Source organism: Moschus berezovskii, chromosome 1 (assembly GCF_049115385.1).
Source record: "Moschus berezovskii isolate FMDL1 chromosome 1, NW_MosBer_1.0, whole genome shotgun sequence".
Taxonomy (NCBI): Eukaryota; Metazoa; Chordata; class Mammalia; order Artiodactyla; family Moschidae; genus Moschus; species Moschus berezovskii.
This window is the reverse complement of record NC_142460.1, coordinates 5229351-5251642: the sequence shown is the minus strand read 5'-3', so window position 1 is coordinate 5251642 and position 22292 is coordinate 5229351. Positions and strand designations below refer to the sequence as shown.

General features: G+C 45.2%; 1 protein-coding gene across 3 annotated transcripts in view; it reads left to right on the top strand.

Annotated features, from left to right (window-relative positions):
• The first annotated feature begins 18367 nt into the window (after positions 1-18367).
• Positions 18368-22292, top strand: part of RUNX1 (RUNX family transcription factor 1) — a 282173-nt gene continuing 278248 nt past the window's right edge. For 2 of the 3 annotated variants that reach the window (XM_055416002.2, XM_055415993.2), the window contains exons 1-2: positions 18370-18587; positions 18729-18845. In XM_055416002.2, the coding sequence (XP_055271977.2) occupies positions 18788-18845 (58 nt within the window). In that variant the 5' untranslated portion in view covers positions 18370-18587; positions 18729-18787. Of the gene's footprint in view, positions 18588-18728; positions 18846-22292 lie in introns of all 3 variants that reach the window. The other variant, XM_055416010.2, reaches the window with a different exon arrangement.

Sequence of the window (22292 nt, the reverse complement as noted above, 5' to 3'; positions counted from 1 at the left end):
CTCAGTCGTGTCTGGCTCTTTGTGACCTCACAGACTGTAGCCCACCAGGCTCCTCCATCCATGGGATTTTCCAGGCAAGAGTACTGGAGAGGGTTGCCATTTCCTTCTCCAGGGGGTCTTCCCAACCCAGGGATCAAACCCGGGTCTCCTGCATTGTATGCAGACGCTTTACCCTCTGAGCGACCAGGGAAGCTAATATCACCTTATAAAATATTACAAGTCACTAGCACCTTATAAAATATTATAACTAGGGGCCAGGCCTTGAAGTGAAGGGTAGATGGTAAAAGCTAAGCAAAATGTTACCTTACACAGCATATAATGAATGTCCAGAATTTTATGTGTCTTAAAACAAATGTTTTCTGCTCTCTTGATAATTTTTGGAAGACAGGAACCCTGACTTATATGCATTTCTGAACTGCCTCTCTGCTTCCCCCAGCACTCAGCCCAGAAAGTACTATAGACTGGGTGTCATTCAAAGGACTGTCCAGTGAATAAGTGAAAAATGGTGAACTTAGATCAATGCATGAGTGTTGAATCCATAATCATTTAGTAAGCGGACAAGGTTGTTCTAATAACTCTTACTTTTTAGTGCATGAAACTTACACTCTGTATAATAACCACCTAACACAAAAGGAAGAGTTGACTTCAGAGAAAGAGAGAAAACCACGAGTTAGGTGGATGTTGGTTGTAGCCACTATATCAGACAGGATGGGCAGGTTATGGCCACAAACTACCCAAATCTCAAGGTTTACGGCCACAGCAATTGAGCTCTTCCCCACAGTGTTTGACAGCTACACGTTGGCTGTGGTTCTGCTCCTTGTCTGCTGAAGAGCCGCCCCATTGCTGCCATGCTCGGGGCAGACTGAGCAAAGAAGGATTTTACATGAGATTGTGAGGCCCAGAGGACCTCAGAGAATATTCTGGACAAGAATCGAGTCTAGCCACCCAATAGGATAATTTTGATTTCTAGTTCAGGATGGTAAATGGGCTTTCTACACGCTCTGAAAGCTGGCTCATATCATTGATGTTGTTCTGATAATTTGTAAAGAATTACTTAAAGGAAGAACTTTTTATTGTACAGCCCAAGAAACTGACCTCAGTATCTTGTAATAACCTGTAGTGGAAAATGTGTGTGCATGTGTGTGCACATGTGTGCTCAGTCATGTCTGACTCTGCAACTCCATGGACTGTACCCCACCAGGCTCTTCTGTCCATGGGATTTCCCAGGCAAGAATACTGGAGTGGGTTTCCATTTCCTTCACCAGGGAAACTTCTCGACCCCAGGGTAGAATCCACATCTCTTGCACCTCCTGCATTGGCAAGTGGATTCTTTACCATTGAGCCACCTGGGAAACCATATGTACGTATATACACACACATCTGTAACCACTATTCTAGACTGCATTGCCCCAGAACAGGCAGTTTTGTCTGCCTTGCTCACTGCAGCGGTGCCAGACATACAGAATATGCTGAATAAATGCTTGTTGAATGCGTGGAAGTTTCAGTCCCTGAGCTGTGAAAAGGAGGTGATGTTTTCAAGTGTGTCTCCCCATCCCCCATCCTCCCCTTCCGCTTTCGAATGCCCCTTTGGGATTTTTCTGTCAAAGCCATACCTGGTGAGAAAAAGAGATCTATTTTTCCTTTTAACAGTTTCTCTAGGAAGCGTTTCATAGATGGCAGACTAGTTATGCCCTGCCTCTTTCCCTTTATTAAATCTTTTTCCCAGCATTGTGCATGATCTGTACCAGGTATTTACCCAAAATAAATCAGAAGAGAAAGTTCCTGAACTCCCCATCTTTGGGCAGCACTGAAATCAGCTGTCCCAGGACAGAAGTGGGAGGGAGCCTTAGACTCAGATCCGGAGCCTGAGAGGGGCGCCCGGCGCCACGGGGCAGGTCAGAAGCCAGCAGCAGCCCATCCTCCGGTGTCTTGTTGCTTGAGCGTTTGCCTCCTGCCCATAGTGGCTGGTAATTGCTGGGTTCATTGTGTGCCTTTGGTCTCTCAGGTGTACTTTCTAAACCAACATAAAAGGAAAATGATAAGGGCAAGCGCACGAGGGTGTTTATGTTTTCAGGGCTAGCCAATTGCTTGAGACCAAAAACAAAAGTTAGTGCAGATGGAAGGGTGCAAGATTATGCCTTGACTACAATGGAAACCCAAACCTCTCCTTGCAGAACGTGCCCCACTCCCAGCTGTCGTCCACCTCCGTTTAGCGGAGCTGCCACCCGGCAATTACCTTGCCTGGGTTCTCCTTTGGAAAGGGAGCACGGAAGAACAATGCCGCAGCCAATCCTCCTGGACAAGAAGACAGGTGAGTCCAGCGTGGAAAAAAAATATGGTAAATGATCCCTTTGGCCATTGTTTCTTTACCGATGGACAAACCGCAGGCAAAGTGAGCCTGGTTTTAAATGCTCCTCCCAGACCTTGAAAGGGCTGCAAGAAAAAGGGTAAACAATAACAAAATCCGTGCCAGCCTGCTGAGATTGACGTCCACAGGCGTGTTCTATTATCTTCTCCTATATGATTAAATTTACTCCCAAGGTCTGTGCTCCTTAGGTGATATGTGTATAGATCCATATCTCACGTCTGGACCATCAGTGAGAACTGCCAGGTACAATACAGGTCACTTGGTTAAATCTGAATGTGGGTTAAACAGTGAAGAGCCCTTTACTAGAAGTGTGTCCCGTGCAGTATTTGAGACAAACAAATACTCATTTCTTGTCTAAAATTCAAAGATAACAGTGCATCCTTTTTTTTTGTTTATTTTGTTTTGCTATATCTATCAACCCTACCAGATTGCATTATAGAAGCATAGCGGTAACCTTGAACTTGAAAGTAAGTGATATGTTACTCCAGTATGCTTAGAGCTTTAAGAAAGTACAGCGAAATTATTAACACTTAATTGTTCCCAATGTTTCCAGTCCATCCTAAAAGGGAGAATGAGCTAGAATTTATTTACTCATTGGGTAAGGGATGTGAATGATGATGGAATTCTTGGAGTTAAAAGGTGTGTATTTCAATAGGTGAGAGGTTCTGAATCGAAAAGAAGTCATCGTCTCCTTCTCATCACCTTAGTAACCAGGCCCTAGACAGTCCAGGGACAGCACAGCACAGGGGACCTAACAGTCAGCACAGAGTCATCCCTCCTTCCCTGGTTGTCAGTTTCCACTGGCACCTCTGCAAAGGGTGCGCTGGAGTCAGGTCAGTCCAAAAAGGATAAAACAGTTTAATCAGCACGTTTTCATGGGCTCACCTGATTGATCTGAGAGCTGGAAACGTAGGAGCCTGATGGTGAATCCAAGAATGCTAGATCCATGGAAAAAATAAGTATTTTAGGATTGATCACAAGTGGAAATGCATTTACAGTTCAGGCATCAAACAAGATACTGTCTGCATATTAAGATGATGCAGCAAGAGGATTAAGCATTGGCTTATCATTAAAACGGCTCTCTCCTCCAGGTCTGCCCTCCGTGTGGTCTGCTAACTACAGAAATGAGGAACACCTTAAGATGATGTTTGGGCTTGCTCCCACATTGGTGGTCAAGCAAGGGCAGATCATAAAGTGAAATCAGTTTCCTGAATTCAGGGGTGTGTGGGTGTGGGTGTGGGTGTGTGTGTGTACTTGTATGCATCTGAGTGTGTGGATCTCTCTATTTTATCTATCTAGTTTTTGAAGCAAAATTTAGTACAAACTACCATATTCTGGAAAAAATCTTAAATTTCATTTTTCTCAAGATAGAGCTCTAGATTCTTCTATAAGCTAAGGAAAAGTCTACACCATGTAAGATGCAGTCAAAGTCAGAAACTTTCTGAAGAAGCATTTCTCTGGGAAGTCTTCTGATTTCTTCCAGTTATCAGAGAAACAATAAAAATTCAGTAAGTGCCTAACAGATAATCAGTAGTATTTCAGTTGTGTTGTACATGGACTTAAAGGAAACTTCTGAAGAGACTCAAGCCGTAAGATACACTGCACTGACAGACCCAACTACCTAAAGGCACTGTCTATACAGGCAGAACTCGGAGGTTCGTGGATTCAGTTCCTGACCATCATGATAAATTAAATACTGAGTAAAGTGATTCACTGGAGAAGGCAATGGCACCCCACTCCAGTACTTCTTCCTGGAAAATCCCATGGATGGAGGAGCCTGGTGGGCTGCAGTCCATGGGGTCTCTAAGGGTCGGACACCACTGAGCGACTTCACTTTCACTTTTCCCTTTCATGAATTGGAGAAGGAAGTGGCAGCCCACTCCAGTGTTCTTGCCTGGAGAATCCCGGGGACGGGGGAGCCTGGTGGGCTGCTGTCTATGGGGTCACACAGAGTCGGACACGACTGAAGTGACTTAGCAGCAGCAGCAGCAAAGTGATTCACATGACTTTTTTGGTTTTCCAGTGCATATATAAAAGCTATGCTTACACTATAGTCTATTAAGCTATTATGTCTAAAAAAAATGTACATGTACTCAAAAATACTTTATTCCTAAAAAATGCTAGCCATCATCTGAGCCTTCAGAGTACAGTAACTCTTTGCAACAGTAACATCAAGATCCTAATCACAGATTCATATCACAAATAATAACAAAAAAGGTTTGAAAGATGGTGATAACTCGGTAATAATAATTACCAAAATGCAAGTCAGAGACACAAAGTGAGCAAATGCTTTTAGAAAGCTGGCACTGTTAGACTTGCTTGACACAGTCTCAAACCTTTGATTTTCAAAAAACTGCAATATCTGCTAAGTGCAATAAATGGAAGCACTTTAAAATGAGGTATGACTGCTCAGATCTGGGCTGTATCTGTTCTAAATGGGCTGACCCATCCTTGCTAAGGGGAATAAGCAATGTTAAATAAATAAATCTCACTGCTCCTTACCCTGGAGCTTTGTGAACAAATATACAAGAATCCTGAGCTTTCCTGGTGGCTGAGTGGTAAAGAACCTGCCCACCAATGCAGGAGATACAAGAGACAAGGGTTCAGTCCCTGGGCTGGGAAGATCTCCTTGAGAAGGAAGTGGCTACCCACTTCAGTGTTCTTGCCTGGAAAATCCCACGAACAGAGGAGACTGGCTAACAATCCACAGGGTCGCAAAAGAGTCAGACACAACTTAGTGCCTTAACAACAATCTTCCTCCTTAGGAAAACTGATCACACCTCCCAGGCTTCCTTGCAATAAGCTGAGGCCAGATGACTAGCCAGGGACTAACCACCACACACATACAAATGTCCCACCATGAATATAAAGTTGTTTTGGGCACAAGGGATTCATTGAGTCCAGTCATCAAAAACCACTTGATTTTTCTTCATTGTGACAAAATATATGATTTTGTTCTTTTCACTGAAGTTGATTTACAATATTGTGTTAGTTTCAGGTGTACAGCAAGGTGACTCGATTATACACCAGCATACATCTACATATTATTTTTCCATTCTTTCCCATTATAGTTTATGACAAGATATTGAATATCGTTCCCTATGCTATATGGGCTCCCTGGTAGCTCAACTGGTAAAGAATCTGCCTGCATTCCTGGGTCAGGAAGATCACCTGGAAAAGGGATAGGCTACCCACTCCAGTATTCTTGGGCTTCCCGTGTGGCTCAGCTGGTAAAGAATCCGCCTGCGATGCGGGAGATCTAGGTTTGAGCCCTGGGTTGGGTAGATTCTCTGGAAAGGGAAAGGCTACCCACTCCAGTATTCTGGCTGGGAGAATTTCAAGGACTTTTCATGCATTAGAGAAGGAAATGGCAACCCACTCCAGTGTTCTTGCCTGGAGAATCCCAGGGACGGAGGAGCCTGGTGGGCTGCCGTCTGTGGGGTCGCACAGAGTCAGACACAACAGAAGCGACTTAGCAGCAGCAGCAGCAGCAGTATATATCTCTAAGTCTCATCCTCTCAATTTGTCCTTCTCACCCACTCCCCTTTGGTAACCATAGTTTGTTTTCCATGTCTGTGGGTCATTCCGTTTTGTAAATAAGTTCATTTCTACTGTCTTTTAGATTCCACATAAAAGTGATGTCACATAATATTTGTCTTTTTGTGTCTGACTTACTTCACTTAGTATGATAATCTCTATTTCCATCCACGTTGTTGCCATTGAATATGTACACACCACATGTTTCTCTGTTCATCGGTGAAGTATGCTTATGTTGCTTTCATGCCTTGGCTATTGTGAAATGCTGCTTTGAACACTGGGATGTAGGTACATTTTCAAATTAGAGTTTTTTATCTTTTCAGGACCTATGCCCAGAAATAGGATTGCAGGATCATATAGTAACACCATTTTCAGTTTTTTAAGGCACTTCCGTTCTTTTTTCCATAGTGGCTGCACCAATTTACATTCTGACCAACAGCACAGGAGTATTCCCTTTCTCCTCACGCTCTGCAGCTTTTATTATTTGTAGGCTTTTTGATGATGGCTCATGTGGGGTGGTACCTCATTGTAGTTTTTATTCGTACTTCCCTAATAGTTAGCAGTGTTGAACATTTTTCATGGGCCTGTTGTCCATGTGTATGTCTTCTTTGGAGAAATGTCTATTTAGTTCTATCCAGTCTTTGATTGGCTTGTTCGCTTTTTTGTCACTGAGTTGTGTGAGCGCTTTGTCTGTTCTGGAAATTAAGCCCTTGTCAGTTGCGTCGTTGGCAAATACTTTCTCCCAGTCCGTGGGGCTTTCTTTCATTTTGTTTACATAGTTATCATTTTAACCATAAGTGTATAATCCGGTGGCATTCACAATTACACTCAAAATATTGTGCAATCATCATCACTGTCTGTCTGCAGATTTTTCATTTTCCCAAAGTGAAACTCTGTATGGATTAAACAAAGACTCCCCAACCCCCGTCCCTCTCAGCTCCCCTTAACTAGTATTCTACTTAATGTCTCTGAATTTGACTCCTCCTAGTATTTCACATAAGTGAAATCACACAATGTATGTCTTTCTGTCTCTGGCTTATTTCAGTTAGCATGATGTTTTCAAGGTCCGTACGTATCATAACATATATCAAAGGTCTTTTATGACAGAATAATATTCCATTGTCTGGATAGTTCACAGTTTATTCATTCCTCGATGGACCCTTGGGATTGTTTCTACCTTTTGAAAAGCAACTTGAGTTTTGGCATTCACTGTCCTTCTAAAGCTATTTAGTGTGACTCCTTCCCTGCCACTCCCCCTCACATAGATAAGGAAAGTCGCAGCCTTCAGCATGGGAGAAAATAATAGCAAATGAAGCAACTGATAAAGGATTAATCTCCAAAATATACAAGCAGCTCCTGCAGCTCAATTCCAGAAAAATAAACGACCCAATCAAAAAATGGGCCAAAGAACTAAACATACATTTCTCCAAAGAAGACATAAAGATGGCTAACAAACACATGAAAACATGCTCAACATCCCTCATAATCAGAGAAATGCAAATCAAAACCACAATGAGATACCATTTCACACCAATCAGAATGGCTGCTATCCAAAAGTCTACATGCAATAAATGCTGGAGAGGGTGTAGAGAAAAGGGAACCCTCTTACACTGTTGGTAGGAATGCAAACTAGTACAGCCACTATGGAGAACAGTGTGGAGATTCCTCAAAAAACTGGAAATAGCACTGCCATATGATCCAGCAATCGCACTCCTGGGCATACACACCAAGGAAACCAGAATTGAAAGAGACACATGTACTCCAATGTTCATCGCAGCACTGTTTATAATAGCCAGGACATGGAAGCAACCTAGATGTCCATCTGCAGACGAATGGATAAGAAAGCTGTGGTACATATACACAATGGAGTATTACTCAGCCATTAAAAAGAATGCATTTGAATCAGTTCTAATGAGGTGGATGAAACTGGAGCCTATTATACAGAGTGAAGTAAGCCAGAAAGAAAAACACCAATACAGTATACTAACGCATATATATGGAATTTAGAAAGATGGAAATGATAACCCTGTATACGAGACAGCAAAAGAGACACAGATATATAGAACAGTCTTTGGGACTCTGAGGGAGAGGGTGAGGGTGGGATGATTTGGGAGAATGGCATTGAAACATGTATGTTGTCATATATGAAAAGAATCCCTAGTTCAGGGTCGATGCATGTTACAGGATGCTCTGGGCTGGTGCATGGGGATGACCCAGAGGGAGGATAAAGGGAGGAGGGAGGGGGAGGGGGGTTCAGGAAGGGGAACTCAGGTACACCCAGGGCGGATTCATGTCAATGTATGGCAAAACCAACCAATATAATATTGTAAAATAATTAGCCTCCAATAAAAAATAAAAAAATGAAACCTGTATCTGCCAATGTCCAGTTCAGGACTCTGCTATTCCATGGCTACAGACTTTTCAGTCACACTATTTCTTCCTGACTCAAACACCACCTTCTCCCCAACCCACAGTCCCTGGGCAGACCAAGGGTCCTGGCTGGGGTAAGAAAAATGAGGTGCCTAGGGGGCAGTATTTAAGGAAGCACTCACTCACGGGGTCATGCACCATCAGTTCAGAGTCAGACCCACCACAGTACAGTCAGTGCTTCCTTAAATCGCATCCTGGGAGCCTCACTCACCTCTCCCCAGTCCCCGCCTTGGCCATACCTGTCATTTTGATATCTTCTATTCATTTCCTTTCTCAAGGTCAATGGTTCATAAGACTATAAATCTGCTCCTAACAGTACCAAGTCTGCCTCACCCAAGGTTAGGAAATATTCAGTGGAATATTATAACTAAAGTTGCAGGGAAAGCAGGATGTTCCTAATATTTGGTAAGGGCTTTCCTGGTGGTTCAGACAGTAAAGAATCTGCCTGTAATGCATAAAGCTCAGGAAAAAGACTGGAAGAAACAAAGAATGAAGGGATAAAGGGGGGACTGGGTAATTCTGCCAAAGACGAAGACAAGTCTATTCATTCTGTGATATGAATTAAAGGAAAGCGACCTGCTGGTTTATGGAGCATCCTTGAGAGGTGTGATGCTTGCTGGATGGAGAGAAGCATAAAAATCATGAGTCTGAGCAGGGGAGAGGGAGGGCCCAGATGTAAATTCATAAAGATGGAAAAAACCCACAGACACAGGGAGACCTGAGTTTTCGAATGGGTAGTAGTAGCGTTAGTTGCTCGGTTATGCCCAACACTGTGACCCCATGAACTGCAGCCCACCAGGCTCCTCTGTCCATAGGATTCTCCAGGCATGAAGTGGGTTGCCATTCCCTTCTCCGGAGGATAAAGCTAAATACATGCACGACTATGGCCATAGCCAAGACAGGGGGTCAAGAGAAGGGAAGCCCATGACATCACAGAAATGTGATTCAGAAAAGACCAGTCAGAAGGGCAATGATGGGTTCCTGTTTAACAAAGACAAAGGCACAGCAGGAAAACATCTGCAAAATTTGGTAAAGTGCAAGTTCCCTGTAAGGCATTTCATTGACAATGAGACCAATGTAGACATAAGAATCAATATTCTTAATGAACTCAGGATTTTTTAAGGGCCCCAGATGATTTGGGTACAATTTCAGGCCTTTCCCTTGTGGCTTGGCTGGTAAAGAATCCTCCTGCAATGTGGAAGACCTGGGTTTGATCCCTGGATTGGGAAGATCCCCTGGAGAAGGGAAAGGCTACCCACTCCAGTATTCTGGCCTGGAGAATTCCATGGACTGTGTAGTCCATGGGGTCGCAAAGAGTTGGACATGACTGAGCAACTCTCACTTCACTTTCACTTCACTTCCAGGCCTTCCAGCATTCATTAGATTGATTTTCTGAAACCCCTTAACGTCCGTTGGACAACTACTTCAGTAAGTTCTGGAGTCGCAGTTCACACCACACAGACCACATGGGCAAAAGCTAATGTCTTGAGTCTTCATTCTCAACATTAATTTGATAATTGTAAACAAGCACTAGTAAAATCAGAAAAAGCACAGGGAAATCAACCAAGGGAATACCTCCATAATAATTGAAAGTCATTAAAGCTCTGACGTGTCCTGCAAGGAAAGATCATCGATTGCCCTCATGATGGAAACCCAGATGAACGTGCCTCTGTTTTACCTCTCTATAATCCTTTCGTTCCATTAACGCTCACCAGTCCTGAAAATGTCCTTATCCTGCAAGGAATATTATCCCAGATGTAAATCCTTTGTGAGAAACAGTATCTTCAATAAAATCTCTGTGTCTATATGCATCTCTAAAGACCCCAGGTTCCAGTAATGATGTAATGTGACCCCCCTTTCACAGGCAGCCCCAGAGGCTGAGGGAGTCATAGTCTGTTAGTTGGATGTAGGTGGAGTAGCATAAAGTGGTACCTTGGTTTCTTCTTTCTGCTTTTGAATAAACTAAAAACTTAAGAAGATGATGAAATGAGAACCAGAACATGAACAAGATTTTGCTTCCTGCCCTCCCCCCAGAAATCCAGCCAGTGTCTGAACTGGCAGTGGGAGGGGAAGGGAATTTAAGGAGGAGGAAATTAAAGCACACACCACAAATTGTAAGTGTGATATTCTGTTTTCTCAGTAGAGTTGATATTTTTTCATTTTGACATTTTGAGGTTCTGTAAGAATTTGCAGCCTGCATCTGTAAAGTCTGAATGATTCTCTTCCAAAAGAACATTGAATTCAATAATTAAGTGATGAACACCAAAGGTTTCTTTCTGCAGAGGAGATTTGCGACTCATTCTTACCCAGACCTCTAATTTAGGGGCCCAATGCCATGTCTTTATGACACTGGCAAGTGCAAGTATTAAAATTCACATATTGCATTTTTCCATATTGAAACATCAACCACAGATCTCGCTTATTCCATTCAAAACCACTTTGCATAGTCCAAAAATTAGTGATCCTCACAGCACCCTAGTGAAAAAGGCAGTATTATGCTTCATGCTTCTAAAGAGTCATGTGGAAGTTTGTTAATTTGCCTATCACCAGGAAAACAAGTAGCAATTACAATAAAAGTCCAAAGTTCCTGGAGCCAGGTGCTTTGCTCAGGCCGGGCACATGCATCATTCTTTGCCACCCAAACTGAATCACTGAATCCTCCACCATCTCACCAATGTGAATTCTGGCATCTCTCACCCAGAATAATTTTAGTTTGCTCATTCCCCTTAGCTTTCTCTGCCTGGATCTCATGCTAAAATTAACCTCAAGGTTGGAGGAGCTGGAAAGTTCAGGACCAACCCAAAATGTTTTCCATCTTTTGACCAAACCTCGAATACTGAACATTTCTAACATTCAAAGAGGGTTTGTTGAAGTTTCCCAACTTTACCCCTCCTGGTTTCAAATGGCACCCGAAGCAGAAGAGCCAAAATCTGTAAGGAGAAGCTATTCCAAACAAGATTCTTGGCCCAAGGCAGGCCTGAAAGGCTCCAGATGGATCTGATTGAAGTCGCCAAACTCCTGGGTGCCTGTGTGAAAGGGCCTCTGGATTCTGGAAGGTCTGGCTGTTACGAGCAGATACAGTATAAGGCTGGGTCCCTTTTTCTGGAACAGCACTGGGTGTGAACTGGCAAGGCTGTGACTGGACAGCAGAGGCAGGTAACCAGTGGGGAGGGGGACAGCCCCTCCTGGGACCCCTGAAGCCACCTGCAGTGCTGTGGCTCTGCAAACTTGTGCTGCACAGCTGTGGGGTCACAGGCAAGGCTTCCCTCGGAGCAGGAATGTGCTTCCAAAGCGTGAACAAGGTAGAAACTGACACTCTGATGCCCCTGGAGAAAAAAAAGGAAATGGCAGCCGTCTCCAGTACTCTTGCCTGGAAAATCCCATGGTCAGAGGAGCCTGGTTACAGTCATGGGGTCGCAAAGAGTCGGACACAAATGAGCGACTTGACTTGACTTACTCCATTTACATGCATGTGACTACCCGTCTGGCAGAGGGAACACACAGGAGTCTCCTGCGCTGTGGGTCAAGCCTCAGAAACATGACCCAAACCCAGAGCTTGAGAAGTTCAAGCAGCCATTCAAGAAAGCTCCATCTTGGAGGACATAAGCCATGCCTCTTGGGGGTTTCTGTTGTCTAGAAACATCCGGGGCTTATGACACCACCCTTATGGCAGAAAGTGAAGAGGAACTAAAAAGCCTCTTGATGAAAGTGAAGGAGGAGAGTGAAAAGTTTCGCTTGAAGCTCAACATTCAGAAAACGAAGATCATGGCATCCGGTCCCATCTCTTCATGGGAAATAGATGGGGAAACAGTGGAAACAGTGTCAGACTTTATTTTTTTGGGCTCCAAAATCACTGCAGATGCTGACTGCAGTCAGGAAATTAAAAGACGCTTACTCCTTGGAAGGAAAGTTATGACCAGCCTAGATAGCATATTAAAAAGCAGAGACATTACTTTGCCAACCAAGGTCCGTCTAGTCAAGGCTATGGTTTTTCCCGTGGTCATGTATGGATGTGAGAGTTGGACTGTGAAGAAAGCTGATCGCCGAAGAATTGATGCTTTTGAACTGTGGTGCTGGAGAAGACTCTTGAGAGTCCCTTGGACTGCAAGGAGATCCAATCAGTCCATTCTAAAGGAGATCAATCCTGGGTGTTCATTGGAAGGACTGATGCTAAAGCTGAAACTCCAATACTTTGGCCACCTCATGCAACGAGTTGACTTACTGGAAAAGACTCTGATGCTGGGAGGGATTGGGGGCAGGAGGAGACGGGAACGACAGAGAATGAGATGGCTGGATGGCATCACCAACTATGGACATGAGTTTGAGTGAACTGCGGGAGGTGGTGATGGACAGGGAGGCCTGGCGTTCTGTGATTCATGGGGTTGCAAGGAGTCGGACACGACTGAGTGACTGAACTGAACTGAACTGAACAAATTACACCAAGGTTGATGCTTTCGAACTGTGGTGCTGGAGAAGACTCTTGAGAGTTCTTTGGACAGCAAGGAGATCCAACCAGTCCATCTTAAAGGAAATCAACCCTGAATATTCACTGGAAGGACTGAGGCTGAAGCTGAAGTTCCAATACTTTGGCCACCTTAGGTGAAGAGCCAACTCCCTGAAAAAGACCCTGATGCTGAGAAAGATTGAGGGCAGGAGAAGGGGATGACAGAGCATAAGATGGCTGGATGGCATCATCAACTCAATGGACATGAGTATGAGCAAGCATTGGGAGATGGCAAGGAACAGGGAAGCCTGGCGTGCTGCAGTCCGTGGGGTCGCAGAGTCGGACTAGACTGAGCGACTGAACAAGAGCGAGGAAGGAAAGTCAGACCTTTCAGAAAGTGCGAGGGAAAAACTGATCTCAAAGCATGTGAGAAATTAAAATATGCTTTCTTTACTGAATCCTGCACAGGCAAGGCTTCCCTCTGAGCCACGCTTCTCCAGCTTGACTGGGTGGAGGAATTCCCCATGGGATCTTATGAAATTCTGGACTCTGGTTCTGTCAGCCTGGGGGGTGAGGGAAACCCGAGATTCTGATTCCTAACAAATTCCTATGTGATGTTAGTGCTACTCATCCACGGACCACTTTGAGGAGCTCAGTAGCTTAACGTCTTGTATTTGAAACAAGGGTCATTAAACAGCTCTTTATACCATTAGACACCTTTCATTTGCTGGGTTAGTTTCAATGCCTTTTTAAAAAATTCCTATTTCCCCATTGAGCAATATGTCTTCATCTCAGGAAGGTTAAGAAATAAACACTGAAACTCTTGCCTGTCTATAAAACTAAGTCTTGGGACTTCCCTGGTGGTCCAGCAGCTGGGATGCTGTGCTCTGGATGTGGGGGACCTGGGTTCAGTCCCTGGTAGGGGAATTAGATCCCACATACCACAATGAGAACCCAGTGCAGCCAAATAAATAAAATAAATAATTTAAAAAAAAAACTATCCTCTTAAATTTGAATTGTACGTTTATCCTGAGAGCCTTTTGTGCAAGACAGATGTCTCCACTCTGGACCCCACCACGAGGGTCCAGGAGACAAAGCTTTTAATGTTCGGGCCTGCAGAACTCTCCAGTTGCTTTAAATTTTTGGATTTGCCAAACAGCAGGTTATAATCCTTCCATGAAGTTCTGTCGTCTATGTCCCAGTTTAAAAATCATCATTCATCTCTTATATGGGAAATCTAAAAAGAAATTATATAAATGAACTTACTTACAAAACAAAAAGAGACTCACAAACTTAGAAAATGAACTCAAGCTTGCTGAGGGAGGAGGGAGGGATAGTTAGGGACTTTGGGAAGGTCATGTACACACTGCTATATTTTAAATGGATAACCAACAAAAACCCACTGTATAGCACAGGGAACTCTGCTCAATGTTATGTGCCAGCCTGGTTGGGAGAGGGGTTTAGGGGAGAATGGATACATGTATATATATGGCTTAGTCCCTTCGCTGTTCAACCGAAACGATTACAACGTTGTTAATCGGTTATACCACAACACAAAATTCTTTTGGTGCTAAACATATATTTAACTTAATTTTTAAAAAATCATCACTGAGGTCATTGTCAGCATGGCATGGAGTTTCTGGATAGCACCTCTGTTGGAACACAAAGACTTATAAAATAATGGAAAATGTGTGCTAGGGAGAGCTCATTTGTCCTCCTAAGATTTTAGAGTATATACAGACTATACACAGACTACATAAAGACTATAGAAAGACTATATATAGACTTTATACAGACTATTATATAAAGACCAGGTATAGACTATATACCGACTACATAGAGGCTATATACAGACTATACACAGACTATAAACTATATACAGACTATGTAGAGACTATGTAAAGATTGCGCACAGACCATGTAAAGACTATATATAGACTATATAAAGACTCTGTACAGTTTTGGGGGGGATTTTCTTTGCCTCCATTTTCTGGCCGGAGAATCTTCTTAACGATAAGCAGGTTCAGAGACAATGTACACTAATCATGAAACGAAAGTCTCGGAGGACGTTTGGACTGCGTCCTGCACACAGAAGCATATACATTAATTACAGGATTATGCGAACACACATCTTTCCAGCTTTGCTATTATTTTTAGAGAGCCGCTAAAAATACCACCTGAGCGTATCTGTCCCCCAGTAGAAGCCGTAGCCAATCTGAGCGAGGATGAAAACTGCCATCCAATTACTTGGCAAAACCACATTCGCTGCAGCCACTTGGGTACAAGTCCCGCGCCGCCAGCCCAGAGCCTGAGTCACTTGGAGGAAGCAGGAGAGAGGGGTGGGCCAGTGCACAGACTTAAGGAATCCTGAACAGTGCTAGCTGAGAGATGGCCAAAGGTGTCCCCCGAGGCGTTTCACGGGTGGTGCATGTGTCCTTTGCTCTCGGACTCCTAAGGAAGTGGTAAGGCCAAGTTCACCAGCAGCTGGTTGAGTCTTTGCTATTGTCATGACTTGCAGGAAACCCAGAAAAACTCCAACTGTGGCCTCGGGGAGTTATCTGCTGTTGCAGCAGATAACCTGGAGCAAGGCAGCTCCAAGCCAGCATGCAGGCCTTTAGACTCTGCCTGCTGCTGCTCCGTGGCAGCTCCAGCCCTAAGGGTCACAGATGACTGCAACAAACCGTGTGTGCGTGCATGCGTGCTCAGCTGTGTCTGACTCTTTGAGACCCCATGGACTGTGGCCCGCTAGGCTACTCTAGCAGAATTCTCCAGGCAAGAATACTGGAGTGGCTTTGCCATTTCCTTCTCCAGGGGATCTTGACAGATTCTTTACCACTGAACCACCTAGGAAGCCCACAACAAACCATGAGATCTCTGCAACCCCAGTCTTCCTTTCATCTTTAACCATGACCTGCCCTAGGAAGATCCCACTGGGAAAGATCCATACTCAGCTCCAACTGGGCCCACAGAGAAAAGCCAAGAAACTGTGCATTTAATGGGCACATCCAAACTCTGTCGTTGAGCATCTGGACACTTCAGGTTAAAATTTTCTGGGCAGTTTCTGGAATGGAATACCCAAAGGACTAGTTGCATCACCACTTGAATTTCTAAGTCATTATTAAGTCTCAACCAACTCTGACGTGGCAGCTGCATGTTACAGCGTTGAGCTCGTAGGGTCCGTCCTGGGAGTACTGAGTGTAGCAGAGAGAAAAGACCCTGGTATGGGGTTTAACCAGCCTCGACTTTATCAGGGAGCCCAGAAACACACTGGTAATTATCTTAACAGAGGATTTCCACCGAGAGCTCTAGGTAACATGCATGACATTGAGATCTTCATAAATTTGAAGAAATGCACACGTTGTTATCCTTCTAAGTACTAATAAGGTGTCAAGCTTTGGCAAGCTAACTTCACACCCGTCTGGGAGAAAGCAGTCTCTCTCTGGAGTTTCAATTCCTGCTTTAGTCAAAACAATAGTAAGAAAGAATCATGTCTATTCCTTTTAAAAGCCCTGTGCCCTGATCTCTGACTGTGTTATCCCTGGTGTGTGGGGGTGAAATTGAGAGAATGGGAGGGGAAAACCCAGGGGGTTATTCTAATAGTACAGACTTTATTACAAAGTGTCTTTGCTGGCTATCGCTGACCAGCTTGGAATCCATGGTTAGCAGTTCAAAACCCCTTGTCTCGGGCTTCCCTGGTGACTCAGTGGTAAAGAATCTGCCTGCTAAGGCAGGAGACTCGGGTTGGAGCCCTGATCCAGGAGGATCTCACATGCAGCGGAGCAACTAAACCCATGCACCGTAACTGCTGAGCCTGCGCTCTCAAGAGTAGCCCCTACTCTCCACAACTAGAGAAAAACCAGAGCAGCAACAAAGACCCAGCAGAGCATCCCGCACCCCACCAAAAAAAAAAAAGCAAACCTTTATCTCATAGTGTCTCTTAACCATGTGCATTGAAATCATGAACAGAGTGCCCTGGAACAGCAGTCCCCAAACATTTTGGCACCAGGGACCAGTTTTGTGGAAGACAATTTTTCTAAGGACTGGGGGCAGGGGATGGTTCAGGTGGTAATGTGAGTGATGGGCAGCTGGTGAAGCTTTTCTTGCTCACCTGCCTCTCACCTCCTGCTGTGCAGCCCAGGGAAGGGCGTTGGTGATCCTGCCCTGGAGGATGTATACAGAACAGAGCAAAAGAAATAAAGTCATTAATGGGGAAAGGAGATGTTTACTTTGGAACTTCAAAATGAACAACATTTGATTAGTGAGCTGGTAAAACCAGTGGGCTGGGGCTTCCCAGATGGCTCAGTGGTAAAGACTCCACCTGCCAATGCAGGAGTTGTGGGTTCTATCCCTGGGTCGGGAAGATCCCCTGGAGGAGGGAATGGCAACCCACTCCAGTATTCTTGCCTGGAGAATCCCATGGACGGAGGAGCCTGGTGGGCCACAGTCCATGGGGTCACAAAGAGTAGGACAGAACAACAACAACAAAACAAATGGGCAGGAAAAATAAATAAGTATGTGTGCCCCTAATGGCTGGCCCATGTGCAAGATTAGCCTGTTTTCAGCACTTCCAAGCAGGCGTGTCTTCTTCCTAAGCTACAGAATGAGCTGTCTAGTATTCTTTTGTCAGTTCTTGTTCTGGAGGACCATCTCCTCTGCCCTCCCTATATTTTGTGAAGCCTTCTTGATGCTCTCAAAGTGCAATTGCCACAGTGCTGGGCTGAGTTTTACCTACAGGTGTGAATTAGCCTACTAATTTGAATTGTACTTGAGAAGGGCAATACAGGGATCGTTCATGGGTGAAAGCAAAAAGTGAACAGTGTTAAGGCAGCCACTGCTTCGACCCCAAGTACAGAATTTCGTTTTTCTTTGCTTTCCTTTAGCTTCCTGAATTCAGTGTGTGCATGTGTGTGTAAGAGATAAACATAATTTTACCCCTTTATTGAAAGGATGTCTACTTGGGAGGAAGAAAACCACATACTTTTGGTTTTATTAAAATGGTCTTTTAGTCACAAAATTAAAATGTTTTCTTCTTTGCAGGCTTTAAAATACCAGTAAGTTGCTAGACCCTTTTAGGGGTCAGATTCTCATCCAAACATTTCCTTTTATTATTTTTTCCTTTTACAGTTTCACTTATGCTGTGATCATCTTTACCAGGGGCTGAGTTCTGCTGATCTGATGCCCAGCATCTGAAATGATGGGCTCCATATCCTGTCTGCACAGCAGCCCGATGCCAGGGTTGAATTACTATTGAATAAGCAGCAGTGAAATCTTTATCAAAATAATCAGGGGTTCCCAAAACCACAAATAACAACAACGGGACTCAAGTTGTACTAAATCAGCAAAGATCGTTATGATATAATAAGATTCTGAGTCACTTTTTTTCTGCAGTCTCTCTCTCTCTTGCAAAGTCTCCTCGGCTATTTTCTTGTACCGCCTGGGGGAGGGCAGGTGGAGGGAAGCAAGGGCATTGCTCAGAAAGAAAAAAAAAAAAGAAAAAATTGACATCACTGAAGTCACATGATTGGCAAGAACCAATTAAGATGGGCTGTGGAAAGGGGAACAGTTAAATTTGTAATTTGGGTTGTGTGAAAACTTCTTTGGGCCTCATAAACAACCACAGAACCACAAGTTGGGTAGCCTGGCAGTGTCAGAAGTCTGAGCCCAGCATAGTGGTCAGCAGGCAAGACGGATCACTCTGACTGCAAACCACAGGGTTTCGCAGAGTTCTGAACATCATCAACCCACAGCCAAGGCGCCGCTTTTTTTTTTTTTTAATCTTTACCAATTTGAATATTTGTCTTTGCAAAGGTACATTTCTTTTTTTTTTTCCTTAGGGCTCAGGGAGCCCCAGAGGTGTCAAGGGAAAAAAAAAACCAAAAAGGACCTGTAGGGAACCATGGTTGGGGGTGAGGTTAAAACGGTGACCTTTCTTGGTTTCTCGCTCTTAAGGTAAAAGAACTCATTGAATCCCCCGCCTTCAGAAGAGGGTGCCTTTTCAGGAGGAAGCGATGGCTTCAGACAGCATGTTTGAGTCATTTCCTTCATATCCACAGTGCTTCATGAGAGGTGAGTACACTCTGAGATTTTAATATCTACTTTTGCTCGGCTCTGTAGATAATAAAGTGGCTGCCTGTTGTAACTGGGTGCGGAGAGCCCCTGTCGCTCTCCCGTCTGTTTAGGGGGGAGGAATTCAAACACCTCCTCTGGCGTAAGATTTCAAGGCTATTGGATTACTTATTCATCAGATGGCCGCTCTTGAGAAATGTTTTCATAAATACTTAGTTAAGCTGTCGAGGGGTTCCGTCGGTGGGTGAGAACTTTGTCCGGGGCTCAGTTGGGCTGTTCCTGATTAAAATCCTAGACATCATAAAGCTTGCAGGAAGCTCTCTGGGTTTTCTCTGGTTGCCCTCCTGGCCGGAGATGGCTGTGGCTGAGTTGTCCCGCGCTGGGCAGGCAGTGTGGCCCACATGCCAGCCTGCTCTGGGCTTTAGCGGACTCCAGCATCGCCGGCCAAGAAGGCTGGTGCCAGTGTGGGGCGGAGGCAGAGGTCGGCCCACCACCCGGGTGGGGACACCGCAGGGACAAAGTAGCAAGTCAGTTGTCTCCAAAAGGCGGATAGTAGAGGAGCCGGGCAGACTGGTCTAGGTTGAAAGCCCCAGAATGGGGCCTTGCTGGGTTATTCCTTGCAGCCTCAATGCAAAAGAGGCTGCCGGCATCTTCTGAGAGAGAATGAAAGCGAAGCATACATACGTCTCTCCCGCCAAGAGCAACGAAGAAGTTGCCTAAGTCAAGCGTCTGAAGTGGCAGCTGAAGTCATTGAGATTGCGTGCTTCCTAATAGAAGCAGCTAATGCGGGGTACCTGCCTGCATGTTGGCAACCAGCCTCTTGAAACGCGGTGAGCTGTGGTTGAGCTCTGAGTGTGTGAGTACGTGTGTGGTGTGCATGGGCGTCTGGGGTTATCTTTGCTGGGAAAAAAGAGGGCCACGCCTAAACAAACACAAAGAAAAATGCAGAAATGTCACCAAGACATTGCCGTGTGCGTCGGGGCGAGCCCTTTGACCAGTGCCTTCACAGCATGTGGCTTGATGGTTTGGCAGAGCTGGGATGGAGTGGGATGGATGGGGGGTGGGGTGGGGGGTGGGGATCATTCATTTTCTAACTACAAACGCTCCTGCGCACCCAAATAGTGTCTGTGACTCATTATTTATTCATCGAGCCAAGTTAGCCGAAGAATGCAGAGGGCTGCCAGCCACTTTGTCACAACAAACGCTATTGTGGATGCCACAGAGCCTCTGTGTTTCCGGGTCCCTGAAATTTAAACACTTGACAAAGATGTGTGTGTGAGTGTGTGTGTGTGTGAGTGTGTGTGTGTGTGAGTGTGTGTGTTGTACGGAGAGTAGGATTTCAGGAGAAGGGGAAGAAAGCAAGTCATTAACCGATTCAAAGCTTCAAATTAAAGGGTTTTCAAGTGCTTCTTTACTGGCAGCTGAGGACATTTTAGTGAAGTTGAGTCATGCGCTGGGTATGAGTCACACATCCTCAGGGTGCTGAGCTCCTGCGGCAGAAACGCCGGCCGCTGGGGGTGAGAAGCTGTGAAGGGCCCTCTCGCTGCATTTCCTCTGGGCCTCTGACAAGCAGAGGAAGCAATATTTGTAGAATAACAGAAAGAAAAAAAAAAATCTTCCTGCCTCAACTCTGCTTTCAATACTCTCTCCAAATGATGATTGTTTCCTATTCTATCAACTCAGGAAGGCAGATTCAGGAAATTTTTCAACATCCCACTCGGTAATAGATGGGATTTCGGTGTGCAGCACTGGCCTGCCTTCTTGTCCTTACTGGTGATACTGCAGAGCTAAGCGAGGGGGGACGTGGTGACCTGCTCAGACGCTGGCAAAGACAAGGAGCTCAGCCCCTAACCCAGCCCCACAGTCCCTGTGTCCCCAGGACGGACACTGACCAGACCTGCCCCCCAGGTTTAGGAACTGGTGGCAGCATAGCTTTCAAGAGGAATTGTGTGCAGGGGACCCTAGCACCCCAACCAAGACTCAGAAGGGCTCACGGGAAAAGGGCTTTTCATTCCTTCCGGTCATTAAAAGGAACTCAGGGACGATTACAATCACTCACTCAAGAATATAAAACGGAGACTGAATTACAGAGACTCAAAGTGAAATCTGGGCCATTTTTCACGGCTCAGTTTATCAAGTTGATTCGTCAGACTGAGGGTTTGCATCGTCTGGGTTCGCAGTCCACACCATTCATTTGAGTCTGGAGAGATAGCAAAACATCACCGCATTTGGTATGATGTGGACCCTGCCTTAGAGCACGATGCTCGATCGAAGAATTGCCCTACTCTCTATTAAAGTCTGTATTCTCCTCGCAGTGGCTACCCTGTTCCCCCAGCTTGGCCTGAGCAGCGCCCCGCACTGTGCTCATTTATTGTCGCCTGTAATTTATAGTGTGTGTGCCCTCCCCAACTGCAGCTCCAAGGGAGCGGGGAAAGTATCTTGCTTTCTTCCTGGGATGGCCGTTTATCAGTGCGTGCAATTCTCACAGGAGGAAACCCGTAACTCATTTTTTGAGCAAGATACCCATGTGGAAACGAAGGCGGAAAAGAGCTGTGGGACCAGGCCAACCATTGTTCCCTTCTGTGTGACAGGCAAGCGAGAGTCTGAGAGCCTGGCATGCAAAACAAATGTGGTCTGCCACAGAGAAGGCTGCTGCTGTGCCTTCTCACTGAATGTGCTCAGGCAAGATGAGGCGTGATTGAAATTCCCAGGCATGATCCCCCGGGGTTCACGGCACGCCGTCCCTGCAGGACCCAAACTCGGGCCCCTGGCGGGGTACCGCGTGCAGGCTCGCGGAGTGGGGAAGGAGTGCGGAGGAAGAACATCGGCACATACGTGTTTTTGCAAAATGCCTCAGGTAGCCGTGTTCTTAGAAGTGGCTTAGTGGTCTATGCAAAGCCTAAATGCTAATATGCCTCCGAGTTCCTAGAACCACAGGTAAAAATCTCGGCAGAGCTGACGCACCGCTGTCTTCTCGAGGTTATCTCTCAAAGGGAATTGCAGGAGCGGAGGCTGAACGTGTGAGGCGTGCCTCTCCATGGGTCTCAGTTTGCCACTTCTTTGCAGAGAAATATTCATGAAGACATCTCTGGCTCTGCTGGAGGTTTAAGATCACACAAAGCCGTTGATTCAACTGGGTATCAGACACTGTGTGAATACCGTGTCCGTTTGACAAGGCTGCTGTAACAAACAAGCATAGACTGAGTAGCTTAGACAACAGAAATGGATTGTCTTGTGATTCTGGAGGCCAGAATCTCATGGAGAACCCTGGTGTAGCTTTGGTCTTGGGAAGGCTTCAAGGCATCGGGAGGTCTTTTAAGGCCTCTTTCTTTGGCTTGTAGACGGCTGTCTTCTCCCTGTGGCCTCACACCGTCCTCCTTTGTAATTATCTGTGTCATAATTTCCTCTCCTTACAAGGTTACTCATCGTACTGCATTAGATCCCACC